Source organism: Loxodonta africana, chromosome 2 (assembly GCF_030014295.1).
Source record: "Loxodonta africana isolate mLoxAfr1 chromosome 2, mLoxAfr1.hap2, whole genome shotgun sequence".
In the NCBI taxonomy this organism is placed as follows: Eukaryota; Metazoa; Chordata; class Mammalia; order Proboscidea; family Elephantidae; genus Loxodonta; species Loxodonta africana.
Genome location: NC_087343.1, coordinates 215,856,756 through 215,883,116, shown reverse-complemented (window position 1 = coordinate 215,883,116; position 26,361 = coordinate 215,856,756). Strand labels below are relative to the sequence as shown.

Genomic DNA, 26,361 nt, shown 5'->3' with positions numbered 1-26,361 from the left:
TTCCACCTTTTGTTGTTGTTAGGTGCCGTCGAGTTGGTTCAGACTCATAGCGACCCTGTACACAACAGAACAAAACACTGCCTGGTCCTGAGCCATCCTTAAAATTGTTGGTATGCTTGAGCTCATTGTTGCAGCCACTGTGTCAATCCACCTCATTGAGGGTCTTCCTCTTTTCCGCTGACCCTGTACTTTGCCAAGCATGATGTCCTTCTCCAGGGACTGATCCCTGCTGACAACATGCCCAAAGTATGTAAGATGCAGTCTCGCTATCCTTGCTTCTAAGGAACAGTCTGGTTGTATTTCTTCCAAGACAGATTTGTTCGTTCTTTTGGCAGTCCGTGGTACATTCGATATTCTTCGCCAACACAATTCAAGGGCATCAATTCTTCTTTGGTCTTCCTTATTCATTATCCAGTTTTCACATGCATATGATGCGATTGAAAATACCATGACTTGGGCCAGGCACACCTTAGTCTTCAAGGTGACATCTTTGCTCTTCAACACTTTAAAGAGGTCCTTTGCAGCAGATTTGCTCAATGCAATGCATCTTTTGATTTCTTGACTGCTGCTTCCATGGCTGTTGATTATGGATCCAAATAAAATGAAATCCTTGACAACTTCAATCTTTTCTCCATTTATCATGATGTTGCTCATTGGTCCAGTTGTGAGGATTTTTGTTTTCTTTATGTTGAGGTGCAGTCCTTACTGAAGGCTGTGGTCTTTGATGTTCATTAGTAAGTGCTTCAAGTCCTCTTCACTTTCAGCAAGCCAGGTTGTGTCATCTGCATAACACAGGTTGTTAATGAATCTTCCTCCAATCCTGATGTCCCATTCTTTTTCATATAGTCCAGCTTCTCGGATTATTTGCTCAGCATACAGATTGAATAGATAATGGTGAAAGGATACAACCCTGATGCATACCTTTTCCTGACTTTAAACCAATCAGTATCCCCTTGTTCTGTCTGAACAACTGCCTCTTGATCTATGTAAAGGTTCCTCATGAACACAGTTAAGTGTTCTGGAATTCGCATTCTTCACAATGTTATCCGTAATTTTTTATGATCCACACAGTCGAATGCCTTTGCATAATCAATAAAACACAGGTAAACATCCTTCTGGTATTCTCTGCTTTCAGCCAGGATCCATCTGACATCAGCAATGATATCCCTGGTTCCACGTCCTCTTCTGAAACCGGCCTGAATTTCCCTGTCGATATACTGCTGCAGCCGTTTTTGAATGATCTTCAGCCAAATTTTGCTTGCGCGTGATATTAATGATATTGTTCTATAATTTCCATATTCGGTTGGATCACCTTTCTTGGGAATAGGCATAAATATGGATCTCTTCCAATCAGTTGGCCAGGAAGCTGTCTTCCATATCTCTTGGCATAGATGAATGAGCACCTCCAGCACTGCATCTGTTTGTTGAAACATCCCAGTTGAAATTCCATCAATTCCTGGGGCCTTGTTTTTCACCAATGCCTTCAGAGCAGCTTGGACTTCTCCCTTCAGTACCATCTGCTCCTGATCCTATGGCACCTCTTGAAATGGTTGAACATGGACTAATTCTTTTTGGTATAATGACTCTGTGTATTCCTTCCATCTTCTTTTGATGCTTTCTGCGTCGTTTAATATTTTCCCCGTAGAATCCTTCACTATTGCAGCTCGAGGCTTGGATTTTTTCTTCAGTTCTTTCGGCTTGAGAAACGCAGAGCTCATTTTTCCCTTTTGGCTTTCCATCTCCAGCTCTTTGCACATGTCATTATAATCCTTTACTTTGTCTTCTCAAGAGGCCCTTTGAAATCTTCTGTTCAGTTCTTTTACTTCATCAATTCTTCCTTTGGCTTTAGCTCCTCTACGCTGAAGAGCAAGTTTCAGAGTCTCCTTTGACATCCATCTTGGTCTTTTCTTTCTTTCCTGTATTTTCAGTGACCTCTTGCTTTCTTCATGGATGATATCCTTGATGTCATTCCACAACTTGTCTGGTCTTTGGTCACTAGTGTTCAGTGCATCAAATCTATTCTTCAGATGGTCTCTAAATTCAGGTGGGATATACTCAAGGTCATATTTTGGCTCTCGTGGATTTGCTCTGATTTTCTTCAGTTTAAGCTTGAACTCGCATATGAGCAATTGCTGGTCTGTTCCACAGTTGGCCCCTAGCCTTGTTCTGACTGATAATATTGAGCTTTTCCATCTTCTCTTTCCACAGATGTAGTCAGTTTGATTTCTGTGTGTTCCATCTGGCGAGGTCCATGTGTATAGTCGCCGTTTATGTTGGTGAAAGAAGGTATTTGCAATGAAGAAGTCATTGGTCTTGCAAAATTCTATCATTCTATCTCTGGCATTGTTTCTGTCACCAAGGCCATATTTTGGAACTACTGATCCTTCTTTGTTTCCAACTTTCGCATTCCAATCGCCAGTAATTATCAATGCATCTTGATGGCATGTTCGATCAATTTCAGACTGCAGCAGCTGAGAAAAATCTTCTATTTCTTCATCTTTGGCCCTAGTGGTTGGTGCGTAAATTTGAATAATAGTCGTATTAACTGGTCTGTTAGTTTGTCATAATGTTGGGGCTTGCATGTTCCTGTGATGCTGGAAGCTATGCCACTGGTATTCAGATACCAGCAGGGTCATCCATGGAGAACAGGTTTCAGCTGAGCTTCCAGACTAAGACAGACTAGGAAGAAGGCACTGGCAGTCTACTTCTGAAAAGCATTAGCCAGTGAAAACCTTATGAATAGCAGTGGAACATTGTCTGATATAGTGCTGAAAGATGAGCCCCCCAGGTTGGAAAGCACTCAAAAGATGACTGGGGAAGAGCTGCCTCCTCAAGGTAGAGTCGACCTTAATGACGTTGATGGAGTAAAGCTTTCGGGACCTTCATTTGCTGATGTGGCATGACTCGAAATGAGAAGAAACAGCTGCAAACATCCATAATAATCGTAACCTGGAATGTACGAAGTATGAATCTAGGAAAATTGGAAATCGTCAAAAATGAAATGGAACGCATAAACATCGATATCCTAGTCATTAGTGAGCTGAAATGGACTGGTATTGGCCATTTTGAATCAGAGAATCATATAGTCTACTATGCTGGGAATGACAACCTGAAAAGGAATGGTGTTGCATTCATCATCAAAAAGAGCGTTTCAAGATCTATCCTGAAGTACAGCAGAGTCAGTGATAGGATAATATCCATACGCCTACAAGGAAGACCAAATTCCGCCTTTAGGGGAGTCAAAGTGTGGTTATGTCATCATTACGGGACAGCCCTTAGTTTTGTGATTAGGTCTGAATGGAAGATAGCTGTTATGAGGGTGAAAATGGAGGTAGCAATAAAGAAGTCATACCCAAACCACAAGCTAGGTATTTCAGATTTTCTCCGGTACCTCAAAATTTAAAACTCTCTCACGTAGGTCTTATAATTTTGATGTAAGAATTCTTTTTATATTTGGTATTCAAGTCCTTGGTCAGATGTGTTTACCGAGAGTAGTTTCTCCTTATTTGTCTTTTCATTTTCTTATTAGTGTCTCTTAATTTTTATGAAGTCCAGTTTATTATTTTTTCTTTTATAGTTCATGCTTCTTTTGTTCTATTTGAGAAAAAATCTTTGCCTCTCCTAAGGTCAGAAACATTTTGTCATATATCTCATTTAAGAAATTTTAGCTCTTTTTTTTCCTATTTATTCATTCATTCATTATTGTATTTTAGATGAGGGTTTACAGAGCAAATTAGTTTCTCATTAAACAATACACATATTGTTTTGTGATATTGATTGCCAACCCCATGACATGTCAGCACTCACCTCTTCTTGACCTTGGGTTCCCTGTTACCAGCTTTCCTGTCCCCCCTTGCCTTCTCAGCCTTGCCCCTGGGCTGGTATGTCCATTTAGTCTCATTTTGTTTTACGGGCCTATCTAATCTTTGGCTGAAGGGTGAACCTCAGGAGTGACTTTGGTACTGAGATAAAAGGCAGTCTGGGGGCAAACACTTTGGAGGTTCCTCTAGTCTCTTGTCAGACCAGTAAGTCTGATCTTTTTTTGTGAGTTTGAATTTTGTTCTACATTTTTTTCCAGCTCTGTCAGGGACCTTCTATCGTGATCCCTGTCAGAACAGTTGATGGTGGTAGCTGGGCACCATCTAGTTGTGCCGAACTCACTGTGGTGGAGGCTGTGACAGTTGTGACCCATTAGTCCTTTGGATTAACCTTTCCCTGTGTCTTTGGTTTTCTTCATTCTCCCTTGATCCAGATGGGTTGAGACAAGTGGAGTATCTTAGGTGGCCACTCACAGGCTTTTAAGACCCCAGATGCTACTCACCAAGCTAGGATGTAGAACATTTTCTTTATAAACTGTGTTATGTCAATTGAGGTAGATGATGTTCCCTGAGACCATGGTCCCCAGCCCTCAGCCCAGTAATTCAGTCCCTCAGGGAGTTTGGATGTGTCTGTGGAACTTCCATGACCTTGTCTTGGACAAATTGTGCTGGCTTCCCCAGTATTGTATACTGTCTTACCCTTCCCCATAGTTGCCACTTATCTCTTGTCTACTTAGTGTTTTTCCCTCCCTCGTAACCATCAAAGATTGTTTCTTTTTGTGTGTAAACCTTGTCATGGGTTTTTATAATAGTGGACTCATACAATATTTATCCTTTTGTGATTGACTTATTTCACTCAGCACAGTGCCCTCAAGATTTGTCCATGTGGTCTGATGTTTCATGAATTCATCGTTCATCGTTTCATATTATTCCATTGTGCATATGTACCATAATTTATTTATCCATTTATTTCTTGATGGGCACTTAGGTTGTTTTCATCTTTTTGTTATTGTGAATAATGCTGCAATGAACATGGATGTGCATATGTTTATTTGTGTGACGGCTCTTGTTTCTCCAGGATACATTCCTAGGAATGTGTTTATTGCTATAAATTGACCTCTGAGCACTACCTTTGCTGTGTCCCAAAGGTTTTGGTATGATGTGCTTTCATTCTCCTTTCATTCTAGGAATTTTTTGATTCCCTCTTTGATTTCTCCTCTTACCCAGTTGTTTTTAAGCAAAGCATTATTCACTTTTCATGTATTTGATTTTTTTCCTTGTTCTTCCTGTTATTGTTTTCTACGTTTATTGCATTATGATCAGATAGGTTGTTTTGTCTTATTTGGATGTTTTGGATTTTATTGAGGGTTGCTTCGTGGCCCGAAATGTGGTCTGTTCTAGAGAATGTTTCATGTACGTTAGAAAAGAATGTATACTTTGCTGCTTTTGGATGGTGTTCTACGTATGTCTGTGAGGTCAAGTTGGTTGATTGTGGCCTTTAGGTCTTCTGTATCTGTGATGGTTAAGATTGTGTGTCAACTTGGCTGGGCCATGATTCTCAGTTTTTTGGCAGTTATATGATGTGATCACCCCCATGATGGGATCTGCTGTGAGTAGCCAGTCAGTTGAAAGGGAATTTCCTTGGGCATGTCGCCAGCATTGAATTTAAGTGGACGTTCTGACAAGGCTTGTGGCTTTCGTTTGCTCTGGATCCTGCTGCTGGCTCCTGTTAGCCTGACCTCTGGTTGTTGGGACCTGAGCTAGCAGCTTACCTGCAGTCTTGCCTACCGATCTTGGGATCTGTTGATCTTCACAGCCTGTGAGCAACAGCTCTGGTTTCTGACCTACCGATCTTGGGTTTGCAAGCCCTTGTGCTATGTGAATCAGGAGAAGCCCCTAGCCTGACCCACAGACTTTTCAGTCTCTGCAACCACGTGAGCCATTTCCTTGATATAAACCTCCCTCTATATTTATTTGTATGCTTTACTGGTTTTGCTTCTCTAGAGAACCCAGCCTAAGACAGTATGTTTGTTGAGCTTCTTTCTAGATGTTCTGTCCTTTACTGAGATTGGTGTGTTGAAGTCATCTACTGTTATTGTGGAACTATTTCTCTTTTCAGTGCAGTTGGGGTTTGTTTTAAGTATTTCAGAGCCCTGTTGTTGGGTGCGTAGATATTTATTAAGGTTATGTCTTCTTGTTGGAATGTCCCTTTAATCATATAGTGCCTTCATTGTCTTTTATGATGGATTTTGCTTTAAAGTCTATTTTATCTGAGATTAATATTGCCACTCCTTTTTTTTGTTTACTGTTTGCTTAATATATTTTTTCCCATGCTTTGATTTTTAATGTATTTATGTCTTTGTGTCCAAGGCATGTCTTTTGTAGTCAGCATATTGATGGGCCTTTTTTAAAAAAATTTATTTTTCCTGCGTATTTCTCTTTATGGGTGCATTTAACCCATTTACATTCAGTGTGACTATCAAAAGATATGCATTTTTTGCTGTCATATTGTTGTGTGTGTGTTGTTTTTTTTTGGTAGTGCTTACGTTTTCTTTGTCCCTCTTACTTTCCTGTGCTCATTTCTTTTTGTTCATGGATTTTCTTTTCATTTCTTTCATTATTCCAGATTTTGTGTTTCTGAGTCTTCATGGTTTTCTTCTTTTTTATTTTGATGAGTGCGTTTGTTAACTTTCTTTCTGATTATCTTAAAATTTACCCGTAACTTTCCTAAGTTTGAATCCGTCTTTTATTACTTGATATTGCCTTGACTTCTTTATATGCAAGTTCTTTACCTGCACTATTTATTTCCCTTTTTATTGTTTTGACATTGTCATCATTTACAGATTAATGACCGTGTTTCAGTGTTTCAGGTCTTTTAGCTGTGTTCGATTAAGTGTTTTTTACGTAGGTTGGTATCTGGCTGATAACTTTGCTTTGTCCTAAACTCTGGTTGTTGTTTGATGTTTTGGGTTCTCTAACTAAAGGACTCCCTTTTAATATTTCTTGTAAGTTTAGTTTGGTTTTTACAAATTCCCTTAATTTTTGTTTATCTAGGAACATTATATTTTTGCCATTCTATTTCAGAGAGAGTTTTGCAGTATATATTATTCTTTGTTGGCAGTTTCTTTCTTTCTTTTTTTTTTTCCTTCAAGGCTTTATTTCTTCCCACTTCCTTCTTTACTGCCTAGTTTCTGCCAAGTAATCAGAGCTTAGTCCCCTTTGTATGTGACTTTTTGTTTTTCCTCAAGCTGCTCTCAGGAATCTTTCTTAGTCTTTGTTTTTGTAAAGTGTGATTATGATATGTCTTGGTGATTTTCTTTTGGGGCCTATCCTATATGGGGTTCATTGAGCTTCTTGGATGGACAGCGTTTCATCTTTCATGACATGTGGGAAATTTTCTGTCAGTAAATCTTCAACCATCTTCTCTGTGTTTTCCATTTTTTCCCCTGTTCTGAACCTCCGATCACACACATTTTTGCTCTTGATTGTGTCCCACATAATTTTTAGGTTTTCTTCATTCTTTTCTCTGTTTTTTCCTCAAATAAAGTGGCATTTGTGGATTTATTTTCAGTCTTACTAGTTCTGTCATCCATTTTTTTCAAATTTATTCCTAAAATCATCTATTGAGTTGTCCATTTCTGAAATTTTGTTGTTTATCTTTTGGATTTCTAGTTGCAGTTTTGGTGTGATTTCTGTTTATTTTGACATTTTGTTCTTGTATTTTTTCCCTGAAAATTTCTATTGCTTTGTCTCTGTTATTCTTGATTTTGGCTATGTTTTTTTTTTTTCTTTTTGGTTTTGTCCATGTTTTCCATGATTTTATCTATTTAAGTCTGCCTTGGTTCTGTCTGTGTTTTCCTTACTGTCTTTCCTAGTTTCTTAGAGAGCCCACAAATATTAGTGTTTTGAATTCCATATCAGGTAGTTCCAGTGCTTTTTTTATTCTATCAGAAGGTTATCTGAATCTTTATTTTGGTCACTTGCTGGAGCCATCTAGTCCTATTTTTTTTAATATATTTTGATGTTGTCTGTTGTCTGCAAGATATAAATGTATTATTTTTTTATTTACTAATTGTATGTTTCTTTGTTTCATCTTGCTATTTTGTTTTGTTTTGATGTCAAGGCAGATGGGCCTGGCATATTTTGCTGCTTGCTCATCTATGGGCAGAATTGCTCTCATCACCTTATCTGGGTAGACAGGGCAGCAGGAGGCAGGGCCAGCCTGGTTTGCTGTACACTAATTTGGTGAGGTGGCTGAGGGCAGAATTTCTGGGCACTGACTACCTGGTGTTGTTGGTCCAGTGATGTGGGAACATTCACAGCTTTACACCAGCTGGGTGGGGGTGTCTGATGGGGAATGGTATAGGTTCACTTCCCACTCAGCTAGTCGAGTGGTGGGTGGAGAAGGGCAGTGTGGGCCTGGTGCAGAGGTGGTTGGCTGGAAGTGGGAGGAGGTGGCATACAGGGCTAAGTAGGAAGGAGAAAGAAAAGAAAAAAGGGCAGCGTGGCAGGAGCAGGCCTGTGTGTGTAGAGCGGACCCAGGGGATGGTAGGAACAGGGTGGAGGTGGCACATGGGACTAGGTGGGATGGAGAAAGAAACGTAAGGAAAGGAAAAAAAGAAACGTAGTGGTGGCACATTGAGGGCTGGTAAGTGAGGGCAGGGCAACCCCCGGGGCTGGTGGGAAGGAAGGGAAAGTGTCTTAGGGGTCTATGTGAAAGTAACAGAAAAAGTATGACTGTGTGGCAGGAGCCAGTGGGTGGGGGCAGGACTGACCCGGGGTGGCACAGGCCATTGGCTTTGTAACCACAGTGGCACAGCAGGCACCAGTGCAAAGGAGAGGAGGTGGTGTATGGAGCTAGGTGGGAAGGAGAAAGAAAAGGAAGAAAGAGTAAAAGATAAAACAGCGGTGGCATGGTGGGTGCTGGTGAGTAGGGACAGGGCGGACCTGGGGACCCGTGGGGAGGGGAGGTGGCATATGGGACTAGGTAGGAAGAATAGAAAAAAAAACAGTGGTGCCTTGGAAGTCTGCAGCAAGTAGGGGGAAGGTAGCATATGGGACTAGGTGGGAGAGAGAAAGAAAGAAAAACGTAAACAAAAAAAAAGTCACATAGCAGGAGAGAGCGGGGCAGCCTAGGGGGTTGTGAGGCTCATATTGTGTACCTCAGTGGTAGGGGCTGCCAGGTTTCGGGTCGGGGGAGGCTTGCTTCTACTCACCAGAAGGGCAAGGGATGGGAAAGCATGTTTCTTTGGTTGCTGTGTTCTCTGTCTCCTGTTGGGAGCTCCATGAAGTTGCCTTCCTATACTCCCTGTCCAGGGTCATTGTGGGCTGTGTTTCAAGATGGCCACGCTGTGCCGTGTTAGTTGGCAGGGGAACCACCACTTCGTATCTCTCCTTGTTCTCTGTTTTATGTCACTTTCTTCTTCCATTTGGTGTTGGATCTAGTTCTTGATGCTCAGGTTTCCAGGACTAAGGATTCTATCTTGTTTTACTTAGTTTTTCAGGTCTTTGCTGCAGGGAGACAGCATGGTGCATCTGTCTAGGACATCATGTTGGCTCAGACTCATGAATTTTTTATATTGACCTTTTACTCTGCAGCCCTACTAAACACACTTATCAGTTCTAGTATCTTTTTTGGTAAATCCCTTGAGATTTTCATGTAGTGTACTGCATGTCCCACTAAGAAATAAAGGTGCACTCAACTTTCATGAGAATGACTAGTATGTTCCTAGTGATGTGGCTAATTCAGTGGTGCCCTGGTGGTGCAGTGGTTAAGAGCTCAGCTGCTAACCAAAAAGGTTGAGCAGTTTGAATCTACCAGCTGCTGCTTGTAAACCCTATGGGGGAGTTCTACTCTGTCCTACTAGGTAGTTATGAGTCAGAATCAACTCGATGGCAATGGGTTTGGTTTTTTGTTTGGTGGCTTATTCAAAAGGGCCAGTGTTTAATGTGACTATAAAGTGTCCAGGCTTTGGTTCCACATAAATTGTATTTAGTTAATCTGGAATCTTAGAGAAAGGTAGTACTAAATTCTTGAAGTTGAAATGTTATAAAAATAACATTAATTAGAGGGTTTTTATGAATTTCATTGAAGTGGAACCTGATAGCATTTGTTTTGTAACTGATGTGGCTTCAGAGATTCCCCATTTCTTTTTGATGATTAGGAATCCATGTCAAGACCATACTTTGTTGTTGTTTGTTGCTGTTCAGCCACCTCCAACTCAGCAACCTTGTGAATGACAGAGAAGAATGAGCCCGGTCCTGCACCATCCTCACAGTTGATGTTGTTTGAGCCCATTGTTGCAGCTGCTATGTTAGTCCATCTCATTGAGGGTCTCCCTCTTTTTTGCTCACCCTCCACTTTACCAAGCATGATGTCTTTCTCCAGTAATTGATCCCTTTTGATGACATGTCCAAAGTAAGCGAGATGAAGTCGCAACATCCTAGCATCTGAGGAGCATTCTGGCTATACGTCCTGTAAGACTGATTTGTTCATTCTTCTGGCAGTCCATGGTATATTCAATATCCTTCATCAGCACTACACTTCAAACGTGTCAATTCTTTTGTCTTCCCTTTTCATTGTCTGGCTTTCGCATGCATATAAGGCAATTGAAAATACCTTGGCTTGAGTCAGATGCAGCTTAGTCATCAAAGTGTCACGTTTGCTTTTTAACACTTTAAAGAAGTCTTTTGCAGCAGATTTTCCCAATGCAATCCATCATTTGATTTCTTGACTGGCTCTGATTCATGGTGACCTTACATGTCAGCAAAACATTGCCCAGTCCTGCAGCATCCTCCCAATCTTTGGCATGTTTGAGCCCATTGTTGCAGTCACCATGTCAATCCATCTCGTTGAGAGATTCCCTCATTTTCACAGGTCCTCTACTTTACCAGACATGATGTCCTTTCCTAGCAATTGGTCTTTCCTGGTGATGTGTTCAAAGTAAGCAAGTGGAAGTCTTGCTTATCCTTGCTTCTGACGAGCATTCTGGCCGTACTTCCTCCGAGATAGATGTGTTCTTTCTTCTGGCAGTCTGTGGTATATTCTGTATTCTTTGCCACCACCACAATTCAAATGCATCAGTTCCTCTTCAGTCTTCCATTTTCATTGTCCAGCTTTCATCATGTATATGAGGCATTTGAAAAGGTCATTGCTCGGGTCTGCTGCACATTAATCATCAAAGTAACATCTTTGCTATTTAACACTTTAAAGAGGTCTCGTGCAGCAGATTTTCTCAATGCAATACGTTGTTTGATTTCTTGACTGCTTCTTCCATGGGCATTGATTGTTGATCCAAGTAAAATGAAATTCTTGGTAATTTCAATTTCTTTGCCAGTACAAAGAGTTAGCTAGGTGGATTTGGAGCAGGGTGATAATACTACTTACGTCAGCCCATTTGCCTTGAGATATATAATCTAAAACGTTTTTGTAAAATAGTGTTTTCATACCGTCTTAGTCATCATTAGTAGAGTTAAGCTAAGAATGATGAGTTCATTCCTTTTCCCCGACATGTGTTAGCAGCTGCTTCCACAGTTCACCAGTCGTCGTCGTAATCTGAAAGGATGTACGGGGCAGATTTGGATCAAACAGGTAGTAGTTTTGATATTTCTTGCAGCCAGAATTTTATCTTCCTGTCCAGGGGTAATAGTAGGTGGAGAGGGGACAGCAGCCTAAGGGCTTCCCATATATACTTATTTTTACTTTATAACTTGAAGTTGCATTTGATTGCAGTGAATATAAATATCTGGGAGAATTATAGGTGGCACACAGCTATATTTCTTAAGAGGTTCTAGGTCTCATTTGTTGTCTCTTGATTTGTCTTTGTTCTGAGTAATTCACATGGTTCTGAGCAAGCCCTGAAAGTTTGTATGAAAGAGATATACCAAAAAAAAGGATGTGCCTTACTTTCATCAACTTTAATTTATTTTGCAAATTCTTACATCCGTAAGTATTGCTTTTAAAAGCAAATCATTTGGAATATGACTTTAGCCATTAGTAGATGCAACAATGATGATGTAATTTCTTGAGAAATTTACGTGCAAATAAGAATAAGTGATTAAATTTGGCAAGTCAGGTTGACTCATTTTGCCAAAGGAAAGTGTACTATTTGAATGGTTGAGTGAATTTGTCCTTCTTCCTCTCTCTGTACTTTGGTTCTGTGTTTGAGGCATGGGAGGTTCTCCATAGGGATTTCTTAAGTGAATGACATATTGTCAGCCAATCTGATTACTTTGGACAAGACTCTGGCTTTATTCCTGTTCTTTTCCATTTCAACCTGGTTATCATTGACTTTACTGGGAGGATTCATCTATATCTGAAGAATAATCACTGAGCTGTCTGCTTGAGTTAAGGAAAGCCAGGGTTAGTTGAGAAATGTTTGTTTTCCGAATTATTTTACCTGTCTGTTTTTGTGATCTAACCTCTCTTTGAGGTCAGTGGTAGAATTTTTACCTTCCGTATGCAGGAGACCCAAGTTCAATCCCCGGCCAGTGAACCTCATGCACAGCCATCACTTGTGTGTTACTGGAGGCTTGTGTGTGCCTACGATGCCGAACAGGTTTCAGAGGAGCTTCCGGACTGAGATGAACTTAGAAAGAAAGGCCTGACGATCTGTTTCTTAAAATCTGCCACTGAAAACCCTGTGGATCACAATGGTCTGATCCATAACCAGTCGTGAGGATGGCATAGGACTAGGTGGCATTTCATTCCATTGTGTGTGAGATCACCCTGAGTCGGTGACTGACTTGTCTTCACTGACAACAACGGTGTCACTGGAACTGCCTCATCAGAGTTCACCATGGGCTCAGTCCTCTCTACTGCCCTGTCATCATCTTCCTGACTGCTTGCTGCCTGCAAAACTGGAGTCACACAACTCCCAGGATCCTCTCCCTGCCCTCCTTGCCGGGCTTTCTCTTGCCTCTTCGAGAGTCTTCTTTGCAGGTTTTTCCTCATCTCCTGACATCTAAGCATTGACTCCTTTGAGCTCTTCTCCTTGTATCTACAGTCATTTCCTAGTCTACCTCTTCCAGCCTCATAGCTTTGAGTCATGATTCCCAATTTATATCCGTAGCCGGATTCTCTTCCCTCAAGTCCTGCCTATTCATGCTTCCTTTGGATTTCTAATAGAGATCCCAAACCTAACATGTCCAGATCTGAACTCCCATCTCTTCCTCTCCAAATCTGCTTTTCTCAATGTATTTTCCATTAAAAAAAAAAAAAAAAAAATCCAAACCTATTGCTGTTGAGTCAATTCGAATTCATACAGTGACCCTGGAAGATATTAGAACTGTCCCATAGGGTTTTCAAGGCTGTAATCTTTACGGAAGCAGACTACCACATCTTTCTGCTGCAGAGTGGCTAATAGGTTTGAACCACCTACCTTTCGGTTAGCAGCTGAGTGCTTTTACCACTGTGCCACCAGGGCTCCATTTCCCACCTTAGTTAATTGTAACTCCATCCAGCCAGGTGTTTAGCCAAAAAACCTTGAGCTTATTTTGACTCCCCATATTCTCTAACATCTCAAACACTGTTTGTGCTAGTCTCCTAGTGCTGCTGTAACACAAATACTGTAAGTGGGCAGCTTTAAAGAGCAGACATATATTTTCTCACCATTCTGGAGCCCAAAAGTCCCCATCAGGGTCTTGGTTAAGTCATTTCCTTCCTTGTCGATAGCTCTGGGCATTCCTTGATTCCTTGGCTTGTGGACAGTCCTCACACGGCATCTGTCTCCCCCAGTATGTGCTTGCTTGCTCTGTGCCTGCGCTGCTCTTTATACAACTCAGAAGTGATGAGGTTTAGGATGCACCCTATGACTGGTATGACCTCAGCTTGTTGATTCTGTTACATTAGTTTGCATTACAGAAAGCGTATATTATACTAGATTAGATTACATCCGCAGTTTTAGGAGTTAGTATTCTGACACATATTTCGGGGTGGATACAATTCAGTCCCTAATATGGCCTATCAGCAAATCTTGCCACCTTGACTTCACCATATATCCAGAATCCCTTCCCTTCTCACTGTGTCCCCTTCATGATGGTCCAGGCATTGTAGTCTCACCCTGGGTAATCCAAGTGGCTTCATCACTGGTTTTCTGCTTCCTCACTGCTCCCCCTCAATCTCCTCTCCATACCACCTCCCTCCTGCCTCAGAACCCCTCAGGGCTCCTGGTGCTCCACGAATGAAAGTGAGCCCCATCCTCACTGGGGCTTTGGAGGCTGTGTCAGATGTGGGCACCTTTGCCCCCTTCCTGTCTCTGGGCTCCAAGCTCTTTATTCCCCCAGTTCGCTCTGCTCTCCTGGCAGTTCCCCTCAGAGCCCTTGCACCTGTTCATCCCTGGAGTCTCGTTATATAAATAAACATAAATGGCATAATTACATGAACTATATTAGAGTGCCCTCCCTCATTTCCTCCAGGTCTCCCCTCAAACGTTATCTTCTCAGTTAGGTCTTCCTGTCTACCCTATTTGAAATGCCTTACCCCCAACACTTCTTTTTTTGTTTTTTATTTTTATTGTACTTTAGATGAAGGTTTACAGAACAAACTAGTTTCTCATTAAACAGTTAGCACACATATTGTTTTATGACATTGGTTAACCACTCCGCTACATGTCAGCACTCTCCCTTCTCAACCTTAGGTTCCCTATTGCCAGCTCTCCTGTCCCCTCCTGCCTTTTGGTCCTTGCCCCAGGGCTCATGTGCCCCTTTAGTCTTGTTTTGTTTTATGGGCCTGTCCAATCTCTGGCTGAAGGGTGAACTTCAGGAATGACTTCATTACTGAGCTGATAGGGTGTCCTGGGGGCCATACTTTCAGGGTGTCTCCAAACTCTGTCAGGCCAGCAAGTCTGGTCTTTTTGAGTTAAAATTTTCTACATTTTTTTCCAGCTGTGTCTGTTGTGATTCCTGTCAGGGCAGTCAGTGTAGTAGCTGGGCACCATCTAGTTGTACTGGATTCAGTCTGGCGGAGGCCATGGTAGATGTGGTCCAGTAGTCCTTTGGACTAATCTTTCCCTTGTGTCTTTAGTTTTCTTCATTCTTGCTTGCTCCCAAAGGGGTGAGACCAGTGGAGTACCCTAGATGGCTGCTCACAGGCTTTTAAGAACCCAGACGCTACTCACCAAAATAGAATGTAGACCATATTCTTTATGTTATGCCAGTTGAGCTAGATGTTCCCTGAGACCGTGGTCCCCACAGCCCTCAGCCCAGCAGTTCAGTCCCTCAGGGAGTCCATGACCTTGCCTTGTACAAGTTGTACTGGCTTCTCCAGTATTGTGTACCGTCTTACCCTTCACCAAAGTTACCACTTACCTATTGTCTATTCAGTGTTTTTCCATTCCCACCTTTCCCCTCCCTCGTAACCATCAAAGATTGTTTCTTTTTGTGTGTAAACTTTTTCATGGATTTTTACAGTAGTGGTCCCATATAATATTTGTCCTTTTGTGACTGACTTATTTCACTCAGCTTAATGCCCTCCAGAGTCATCCATGTTATGAGATGCTTCACAGATTCATTGTTGTTTTTTATCATTGCATAATACTCCATTGTATGTATGTACTACAGTTTGTTTAACCATTCATCTATTGATGGGCATCTAGGTTGTTTCCCATTCATCTGTTGATGGGCATCTAGGTTGTTTCCATCTTTTTGCTGTTGTGAACAATGCTGCAGTGAACATGGGTGTGCCTATGTCTACTGGTGTGACCTCTCTTATTTCTCTAGGATATATTCCTAGGAGTGAGATTGCTGGATCATAATGGTATTTCTGTCTCCCTGCAGCCTCTCCAACATTTGTTATTTCCTGGCTTTTTTTTTTTTTTGATTCGTGCCAGTAATGCCAGGGTGGGATGGTTATCTCATTGTGGTTTTGATTTGCGTTTCTCTAAATGGCTAGATCGCGAACATTTCCTTATGCTGGCTGCTTGAATGTCTTCTTTGGTGAAGTGTCTGTTCATTTCCTTTGCCCATTTTTTAATTGGATTATTTGTCTTTTTGTTGTAGAGGTGTTGGATTTTCTTGTAGATTTTAGAGATTAGACATTTGTCTGATAAGTAATAGCTAAAATTTTTTCCCCAGTCTATAGGTTCTCTTTTCACTCTTTTGGTGAAGTCTTTTGATGACCCTAAGTGTTTAATTTTTAGAAGATCCCAGTTATCTAGCTTAGCTGCTGTAGTTTGTGTGTTGCTGGTTGTGATTTGTATCCTGTTAATGCTGTGTAGTCAGGTCCCTGGTGTTGATCCTATTTTTTCTTCTATGAGCTTCATAGTTTTTGGCTTTATATTTAGGTTTTTGATCCATTTTGAATAAGTTTTTGTATATGGTATGAGGTATGGGTCCTGTTTCATTTTTTTGCAGTTGGACATCCAGTTTTGCCAGCACCATTTGTTAAAGACTGTCTTTTCCCCATTTTATGGACTTTGGGCCCTTGTTGAAAATCAGGTGACCATATGTGGATGGATTTACATCTGGGTTCTCAATTCGTTCCATTGGTCAATGTATCTGTCATTGTACCAGTGCCAGGCTGTTTTGACTACCGTAGCTGTATAGTAGGTTCTGAGGTCAGGTAGTGCAAGTCCTCCTACTTTATTCTTCTTCTTCAGTAGTGCTTATTCGAGGCTCCTTCCCTTTGCATATAAAGATAATGACAAGTTTTTCCATCTCTTTAAAGAATGTTGTTGGCATTTGGATCAGGATTGCATTGTATTTGTAAATTGTGTTGGGTAGAATTGTCATTTTCACAATGATGAGTCTACCTATCCATGAGCATGGTGTGTTTTTCCATGTATGCAGATCTCTTTTGGTTTCTTGCAGTACTGTTTTATAGTTTTCTTTGTATAGGTTTTTTACATCCCTAGTTAGATTTATTCTTAAGTATTTTATTTTTTTAGGGGCTATATTAAATGGTATTGTTTTTGTGATTTCCTTTTCATTATTCTCTTTATTGGTGTATAGGAATCCAACAGATTTTTGCATGTTTATCTTGTATCTTGCTACTCTGCTGAATCTTTCTATTAGTTCCAGTAGTTTTCTCATGGAGTCTTTTGGGTTTTCTGTGTATAGTGTCATGTCATGCACAAATAGGGACCGTTTAACTTCTTCATTGCCAATTTGGATGCGCTTTATTTCTTTTTCTTGCCTTACTGTTCTAGCTAGGACTTCCAGCACAATGTTATATAGGAGTGCTGATAAAGGGCACCCTCGTCTTGTTCCTGTTCTCAAGGGGAATGTTTTCAGCCTTTCTCCATTAAGAATGATGTTGGCAGTTGGTTTTGCATAGATACCCTTAATTTTGTTGAGCAGTTTCCCTTCTGTACCTATGTTACTGAGAGTTTTTATCAGGAATGGGTGTTGGACTTCTTTGAATACCTTTTCTGTGTCAATTGAGATGATCATTTGATTCTTTTTTTTTTATTTATGTGGTGGATTATGTTGATTGATTTTTCTAATGTTGAACCATCCTTGCATACCTGGTATGAATCCCACTTGGTTGTGGTGTGTTATTTTTTTATATGATGCTGAATTCTGTTGGCTAGAATTTTGTTGTAAATTTTTGCATCTGTATTCATGAGAGATATTGGTCTGTAATTTTCTTTTTTTGTGGTGTCTCTCCTGGTTTTGGTATCAGGGTTATGCTGGCTTCAGAGAGTGAATTTGGAAGTATCACTTCTTTTTCTGTGTTCTGAAATAGTTTGAGTAGTACTGGTATATGCCCTTCTCCGAATGTTTGGTAGAATTCTCCAGTGAAGCCATCTGGGTCGGGGCTTTTTTTTGTTGTCGTTGGGAGTTTTTTTTTTTTTTTTGTGCTGCATTATCTTTAATTATGCAAAGACCTCTTCATTCATATCACATAGAGATCATTTCATCCACTGCTCTGTTTGGCAGCCAGTCTCTTGTCTCTCTCTTCAGCAATTGTGAGCTGGATACCTTTTCCTCGGGGAGGAGAAATCCATGGTTTGTTGCCTTTGCCAATAACAAAAATGTTGGAAAGCCGGGTGGCAAAGCTGTTGCCGTTGGCATCTTTCATGTGAACCACATCAAAAGAGCCAGGATGTCTTTCTCTGTTAGTGATCACGCCAATTCTTCCCAGGTTAGCGCCTCCAGTCACCATACACAGGTTACCAGTGTTGAACTTGATGAAATCAGTAGTCTTTCCAGTTTCCAGATCAATCTGAATGGTGTCATTCACCTTGATGAGGAGATCAGGGTAGCGGATGGTGCGAGCATCATGGGTCACCAAATGAGGGATTCCTTTTGTGCCCACAAAGATCTTCCTTACTTTGCACAATTTGTACTTCGCCTCCTCGGGTGTAATACGATGAACAGCAAATCGACCCTTGGTGTCATAGATCAGATGGAAATTTTCTCCAGTCTTGTCGATGCTGATGACATCCATAAAACCAGCAGGGTAGGTTATATCGGTGCGGACCTTGCCATCAATCTTAATGAATCGCTGCATGCAGATCTTTTTAACTTCATCTCCTTTCAGGGCATACTTAAGTCTGTTCCTTAAGAAAATGATCAGTGGGAGACATTCTCTCAGTTTGTGGGGACTGGTGAATGGACAAGGAGCAAACACGCCAGTCAGCTTGTCCAGCATCCATGCTTTGGAGCTGCTACACGCTTCAGATGCTTCTTGGGACCATGAGCCATGGCTACGCTGAGACCTTTTCAGTCTCTTCTCTTGTTAACGGGTCTGTTCAGATTTTCAACATCATTTTGCATTAGTTTGGGTCAGTAGGGTGTCTCTAGAATGTTGTCCATTTCCTCTAGGCTTTCAAATTTGTCAGAGTATAATTTTTCATAATACCCTGTTATGAGCCTTTTTATATCAGCTGGATCTGTTTTAATATCCCCCATTTCATTTCTCATTTGGGTTATTTGTGTCCTCTCCTGTTTTTCTTTTGTCAGTGTGGCCAGTGATTCGTTGATTGTGTTGATCCTTTCAAAGAACCAACTTTTGGTTTTTTTGATTCTTTCTATTGTTTTTTTTATTGTTTCATTTATTTTTGCTCTGATATTTATTATTTCCTTTTTTCTTGTGGCTGTGGGCGTCTTTAGCTGTTCTCTTTCTATTTGTTCAGGTTGCATAACTAAAGTTTTGATTTTGTCCCTTTCTTTTTTTATGTGTGCATCTATTGCTATAAGTTGACCTCTGAGGACTGTCTTTGCTGTGTCCCAAAGGTTTTGGTATGATGTGTTTTCATTCTCATTTGATTCTAGAATTTTTTTTTTATTCCATCTCTGATTTATTCTACTACCCAGTGATTTTTAAGCAGGATGTTGTTCAGTTTTCATGTAATTGATTTTTTTTCCCTTGCTTTTCCTGTTGTTAATTTTTATTTTGATTGTGTTGTAGTCAGAGAAGATACTTTGCATTGTTTCAGTGTTTTTGATTTTGTTGAGGGTTGCTCTGTGGCCTAAGATGTGCTCTATTCTGGAGAATGTTCCATGTGCATTGGAAAAGGATGTGTACTTTGCAACTGTTTGGTGGAGTGTTCTATATACGCCTATGAGGTCAACTTGGCCAACTGTGCAGTTTGTTGAGTTTCTTTCTAGATATTCTGTCCTTTATGAGAGTGGTGTGTTGAAGTCTCCTCTTATTATTGTGGAACTGTCAATTTCTGTTTTCAATGCTGTTAGTATTTGTTTTATATATTTTGGAGCCCTGTCATTGGGTGCATAGATTTTTTTATGGTTAACTCCGCATGATGGATTGTGCCTTTAATCGTTATGTAGTGCCCTTCTTTGTCTTTATGGTGGATTTGATTCTAAAGTCTGTTTTATCTGAGATTAGTATTGCCAATCCTGCTCTTTTTTTGTAGCTGTTTGCTTGATATGTTTCCTTTCATCCTTTGATTTTTAACAAATTTAAGTCTTTGTTTCTAAGGTGTGTCTTATAGACACCATATTGATGGATCCTGTTTTTTTTTTTTCATCCATTCCGTCACTCTGTTTCTCTTATGGGTGCATTTAGATCACTTACATTCAGTATAATTATTGATAGGTATGAGTATATTGCTGTCATTTTGTAGTGCCTTTTCTTGTTCCCCTTACTGTCCTGTGCTGAATTCCTATTGTTTGTGGATTTCTTTTGTTTTCGTAGTTTTTTTTTTTTATTGAGACTTTATATTTTTCTTTGTTATTTTGATGAGTAGGTTTGTTAACTTTCTTTGTGGTTACCTGTAATTTACCCTTATCTTCCTAGGTTTGAACCAGTCTATTATTATTTGGTATCACCTTGCCTTTGTCTCCATTAGAAAGTTCTATATCTACACTGTTTATTTGCTCTTTTATTGTTCTGACGTTGTCATTTACAGATTAACCTCTCTGGTTCCCTGTTGTATTTCTTTTAGTTTTGGATAGTCCTTGAGAGTTAATTAAGTGCTACGGCTGCTAACCAAAAGGTCAGCAGTTCGAATCTGCCAGGTGCTCCTTGGAAACTCTATGGGGCAGTTCTACCCTGTCCTGTAGGGTCGCTATGAGTTGGAATCGATTTGACGGCACTGGGTTTGGTTTGGTTTGGTTTTTTGAGAGTTAATTTCTTAGGTTGGTGTCTGTCTGGTACAATCTTGTGTCATAGATTCAGGCTGTGATCTGATGTTGTTTGTTCTCGGGCTATTGGACTCCCTTTAGTAATTCTCGTAAGTTTGGTTTGGTTTTTACATATTCCTTTAATTTCTGTTTATCTGGAAATGTCCTAATTTCTCCAGCATATTTGAACGAGATTTTGCAGGATATGTTACTCTTGATTGGTAATTTTTTTCAAGGTTTTATATATGTCATCCTGTTACCTTCTTACCTTCGTGGTTTCTGCCAAGTAATCACAGCTTAGTCTTATTGTTTCCCCTCTGTATGTGACTTTTTGTTTTTCTTGAGCTGTTCTCAGGGTTTTTTTTTTTTGTCTTTGGTTTTAGTGAGTGTCATTATGATATGCCTTGGAGTTTTTCTTTTGGGGTCTATCCTATATGGGGTTCGTTGACCTTCTTGGATGGTCAGCTTTTCATTATTCATGATATTAGGGATGTTTCTTTGTCAGAAATTCTTCAATGATCCTTTCTGTGTTTTCAATTTTCTCCCCCGTTCTGGAACTCTGATCACTCTCAAATTTTTGCTTTTGATTGTATCTCACATAATTCTCAGGGTTCTTGCATTTTTCTTCCTTCTTTTTTCTGATTTTTCCTCAAACAGTGTTGTATCCAAGTGTTTGTCTTCAGTATTGCTGATCCTGTCTTCTATCATTTCAACGCTGTTCCTCAGCCTTTCTATGATACTTCCCATTTCTCAAATCTTGTTGTTTATCTTTTGGATTTCTAATTGTTGTTTTTGTATGACTTCTAGTTGTGAACTTATTTTGGCATTTTGTTCCTGTATTATTTTCCTGAATTCTTCCTTTTTTTTTTTGTATTTTCCATGAATATGTCTTCCCTTTCCATGAATTTGTCTTTTTTCTCCTCATTTTTGTCTGCTTTTTGCTTCAACTTTTGTATAGCTCTGAATTTCAGAGATGTGAATTCCCTGTCAGATAGTTCTAGTTCCTTTTCCTCTACTAGAAAGTCATGTTGTGTTTTATTTTGGACACCTACTAGAACTATCCTGTCCTATTTTTTAATATGTTTTGATAATGTCTGGTGTCTTTGGGACATTCAGTAGTTATTTTTTTCATTTATTGATTGTAGGTCTGTTTGTTTCATTGTGCTTTTTTTGTTTTATTTGGTTATGTCTGAGCAGGTGGGCTGTGTGTTCTATTGTTTGGTCATCTGTAGTCACTATACTTTTCACCTCCTTGTCCAAAGGACAGGGCCAGTTGCTCAGCTATGGTGGCAGGTCCAGCTGAAGGGGAGGGGCAGAGATGGGTTGTTCGTGGCACATAGTAGGGCAACAGGGTGGGCTGGGAGTCAGTGCTAGGCATGTTCCGGTCAGTTGTGCCTGTGCTGCTCGAGGGTGTGATATTCAGCACAAGGTGCAGGCAGGCAGGAATGAGGGGAGAGGTTGTGATGTGTGGAGTTAATAGGGGTATGGGAAACAGTAAAGAGAAACAGAAGCCAAAAACAAAAAAAAAACAAGATAAGTGCTAAGGGATCTTGCCGTTGGAGTGGAGAAATGAGAAATCAAGAAATGGAGAAAAAGAAAAAGAGTGGAAAAAGAAAGAAAAAAATGGAAATAGATAAAAAATGAAAACAAAACAACAAAAAAAGAAAATCCCCAAGGGTCCCACTGGTTTGGCTGCAATGACCAGGGAGTGGCTCCCAGGCAGCCCAGTATAGTCTGGCTAAAGGGGATATAGCTGTCAGACAGTGCCTGGTATTCAGGAGACAGGAAAAGAAGGTAAGTATAGAGTTATGAGAACTGAGCAATGAAGAAAGACAGGTAAAAAGAGAAAAAGGAAAAAGAAAGAAAAAAAGAAATGCCCTCAGGGATCCTACCAACTGGGGAAGTGGCCCCTAAGCCGTGCAGTGCAGCCCAGCTAGAAGGGACTCCCAAGCTGTGAAAAGAAAAGAGAAAACAAACAGAACAGAAACAAAACAAAGCAAAAAAAAAAAGCCCCAGGAATCCCACCAGCTCCATGCCTGGGGCTGAGGGAGCGGTTCCCCAGTCAAACGATGCTTCACAATCTTTCAGGAAGAAGCAAAGATGGCACATGGAGCCAGGTGTTCCAGAGAAAGGGGAGGAGGGGGTAGAAGTGGCAGGAGGCACAGAAGAAACCAAAGAAACGGAAAAAAGCAACATCAGCAACAGACAAGTGGCACTCAGGTAGCCAGCCAGTGTGGGCGGGGTGAATCCAAGCGGCCCGGGGCAGAAGCAGTTGCCTCCTAGCCAAGGGGCTTCAGCTGGTGGGAAGCAGAGGAGGCCGAGGGGCAGGGGGAAGAAGGGTGGGGTTAGGAAAGCATATATTGCTGGTTACCAGGTACTCTGTCTCCTGCTGGGAACTTGGTGAAGCTGTTTTCCCATACTTCCTGTCCGCCGATCTCCAGTGTGGGCAGGGCAAATCCAAGGGACTCAATGCTGTACTTCCTGGCCAGCTGGCCACTGCTTCCGGTAGAGGACGAGAGTAGAGCAGTGGGGAGAGGTTGGGGGGTGGGAAAGGGTTTATTGCTGGTTACCAGGTGCCCTGTCTCCTGCTGGGATCTCCCTGAAGCTGCTATCCCACGTTCCGTGTCCGCCGATCTCCAACAGGAGTCCAAGATGGCGGATCCATGGTGTGTTAGCTGATAGGGACCCTCTGCATGTAACTCTCCTTGCTCTGTGTCTCTGTAGGTTTCTTATTCCATTCAGTGCTTGACAGAGTTCTTTATCTCTGCATTTGACACTTCGGGTTCTAGGAGTGATGTTTGTCTCTGTTTTACTTAGTTTTTCGAGTTTTTGCTGTTTTTGCTGTGGAGGGATGGCATGGTGCTTCTCTCTATGGCACCATGTTGGCTGAAAGTGTTCCCCCAACACTTATAATCCCACTTCCCTGCCTAATTTTTTCTCCACAGCCGCTATACTGTATAACTAGCTGCTACCAGGTTGATTCTGACTCATGGCGACCCCATGTGTGTCAGAGTAGAACTGTGCACTATAAGGTTTTCAGTGGCTGATTTTTCAGAAGTAGATCACCAGGTCTTTCTTTTTAGGTGCCTGTGAGTGGACTTGAGCGACCAAGCTTTAGATTAGCAGCTGAGTCGGTTAACCATTTGCATCACCCAGGGAGTCCTATTACAGTCTAACATTCTCTGTATTGTGCTTATTAAGTTTACTTATTACCTGACTCCCATGCTAGAGTATAAACCCTTTAAAGATAGGGACTTTGGTCCCTGTTGTTCACTGCTGAAACCTCTAAGTCTACAAGAATGCCCACCAGACGGTAGACACTTAGTAACATTTGTTGTTGAATGAGCGAAGAAATAGCTTGCTAATGTATTTTAGTTGAATTTATTGTTTTTATCATAACTAATGCTTATTTTACCATTTTGTGTTTTTTCCCCTAGTTGCTATTATGAAAATTTTCGAACATGGAGAAGTATAGAGAGAATAATGTAACAGATACGCCATCTCCCCAGCCCCTAAATTTAACAGTTATTAACATTTTGCCTTATTTGCTCTATTTTGCAGGCATATTACAGATATCATTATATATATGCATTTATAAAAATTGAGGACTTTTTCCTCTAGCACCACAATGACATTATCATACCTGATAAAACTGACATATATTCCTTTTTGTTATCTAATACTGTTCATATTCAAATTTTCCTGTCTCAAAAAAAAAATTTTTTTTTCCTTTCTCTAGCTGTTTGTTGAAATCAGAATCCGATAAAGAACTGCTGACTGCATTTGATTATGTTTCTTAAGTCCTTTCTAATCTAGACCAGGTCACACCCTCCTACCCCCTTTCCCATATTTTTTTCCTTTTTCCGTGGTGCTAACTTGTGGAAGAACCTGGCCCAGCTCTCCTCTAAAAAAAAAAGGTCTCACCTTCTGAATTTATCATATTGCTTCCTTCTAAAGTCACATAACTTGTTCTTCTGTCCTCTGTATTTTCTGAAAATTGAAAGTGACTTTTAAAAGTTGATCATTTGAATCTAGTTGAATTAAATTTCATCTTTAAAACTGTCCCTTGCAACCTTGGGGAGCTTTGGGACATACTGCTGAAGTTAACAGGTGGGTTTTCCTTTTTGAAATGCCTGGTGGTATCTACAGAAGATAGCCTAAGAACCTGAATCTGCATTTACTGTGACCAGCAGATTTTAAGATGTTTTGTGTGGGCCCCTCAGAACCCCCACTTCCCTTGTGACCCATCCCAGAGGTAGGTCTTTGGGATCTCTGGGGTGTGTCATGGAAATTGCAGCCCCCCAGAGGCTTCAACATTCCTTGTGGTTTTGAAGGATGGAAGAAAGAGCTGTGCATATGGGGTGGGCCACGTCTCTTCTCAGTTCTGCCATCTGACCCTCCCTGGATCCATATTTGGAGCAAACAGAAAGCAGCTTTTGGGTACTTTGTTGTTTTTCCTGTGTGTGAATTTGTTTCTCCCTTATCAGCGGCCCCCGTAGGTCAACATGTCCTGTCTGTATGGGAGGAAATGGAGGTCCCGATTATCTTAGTGCTTTCACCTAAGTGTGCCCTTGTAGAGCTAAAGTATAAAGATAAAAAGTTTTCTGTAAAATGCACAGAAGACTAGAGAATTACTAATGAACTCTAGGACTGGATAGGACTTTCGAGCATTTAGGATGTAGCATAGGATTATTGATGTTAGCTGCTATTGAGTCAGCTCCCAACTCATGTTGACCCCACATACAACGGGATTTGACTGCTGTGATCCATAGGGTTTTCATTGGCTTATTTTCGGAAGTAGATCATGAGACCTGTCTTGCTAGTCCATCTTAGTCTGGAAGCTCTGCTGAAACCTGTTCGGCGTCATAGCAACATGCAAACTTTCACTGATGGACTGGTAGTGACTGTGCATGAGGCGCACTGGAATCCAGCCTGGGTCTCCCACGTGGAAAGTGAGAGTTGTACTAGTGAACCACCACTGCTCCTTAATGGAGGATAAAACCAAACTAAACCAATCCCAAATCGTTGCCGTTGAGTCAATTCCGACTCATAGCTACTCTATAGGATAGAGTAGAACTGCCCCCATCGGGTTTCCAAGGAGCAACTGATGGATTCAAACTGCTGACCTTTTGATTAGCAGCCAAGCACCAGTGTAGGATAGACCATATAATAATGAACTGTAATTATTTCCTTGGAGCCCTGGTGGCACAGTGGTTAAGAGCCCAGCTGCTAACTGAAAGGTCAGCAGTTTGAACCCGCCAGCCGCTGCATGGGAGAAAGACATGGCAGTCTGCTTCTGTAAAGATTACAGCCTTGGAAACCTATGGGGCAGTTCTACTCTGTCCTACAGGGTCACTATGAGTTGGAATTGACTTGACGAAAACGCGCTTGGGTTTTGTTGTTGTTGTTGTTAATTATTTCCTTAGATTCTGGTTTTTAAAGAATTTATTCTTATAGTATAAGCCTACTTAATACGTTTATCATCGTACTGTATAGTAGTTTTACATGTCTGGAATCTGTTAATCCAGCCTGTATTTGTTGTCAATCAGGAAGTACTTACATTACCAAAATGGCGTTTTAAGGAAGAAGTGCCATCATCCAATGTAGTGCCAAATTGTGACCTTTTCATTTCTTCCTTTTTGATGCAGGGAACCCGGGACCCTTTTATGCAGTGGCTGGGGAAGCACGTGGATCCCGGAGGAGTAATAAAATCCAGCAAGGTCTCTCTTAAATTTGTTTCATCCTCCACATCTGACATAGAAATAACCCCGTCTTGTATCCCTGTGTTTACTGAGTCGGAGGGCTTCTCATCAGAAAATTTTAACTTAGAGATCTATCGGCAAAATCTGCAGACAGAACGACTTGGAAAAATAATTCTTTTTGCTGAAGTGACACCCACCACGATGAACCTTCTGGATGGGTAAGTTCTGATCAGACCTTCTGCACTGGCTCAGGAGAAACCTGTTATGTTGGTTATTCTAAGCAGTGGTGTGGGGTGGGGATAGAGTTATAGAGC

General features: G+C 40.9%; 1 protein-coding gene and 1 pseudogene across 5 annotated transcripts in view; one reads left to right on the top strand and one right to left on the bottom strand.

The window, feature by feature from the left end:
• HLCS (holocarboxylase synthetase) overlaps window positions 1–26,361 on the top strand; it is a 345,950-nt gene that overhangs the window by 115,534 nt on the left and 204,055 nt on the right. For all 5 annotated transcript variants that reach the window (XM_064279451.1, XM_064279450.1, XM_064279449.1 and 2 more), the window contains exon 6: window positions 25,994–26,265. In XM_064279451.1, the coding sequence (XP_064135521.1) occupies window positions 25,994–26,265 (272 nt within the window). The remainder of the gene's footprint in view (window positions 1–25,993; window positions 26,266–26,361) is intronic.
• On the bottom strand, window positions 17,599–18,470 carry LOC100667250 (small ribosomal subunit protein eS4, X isoform-like; annotated as a pseudogene).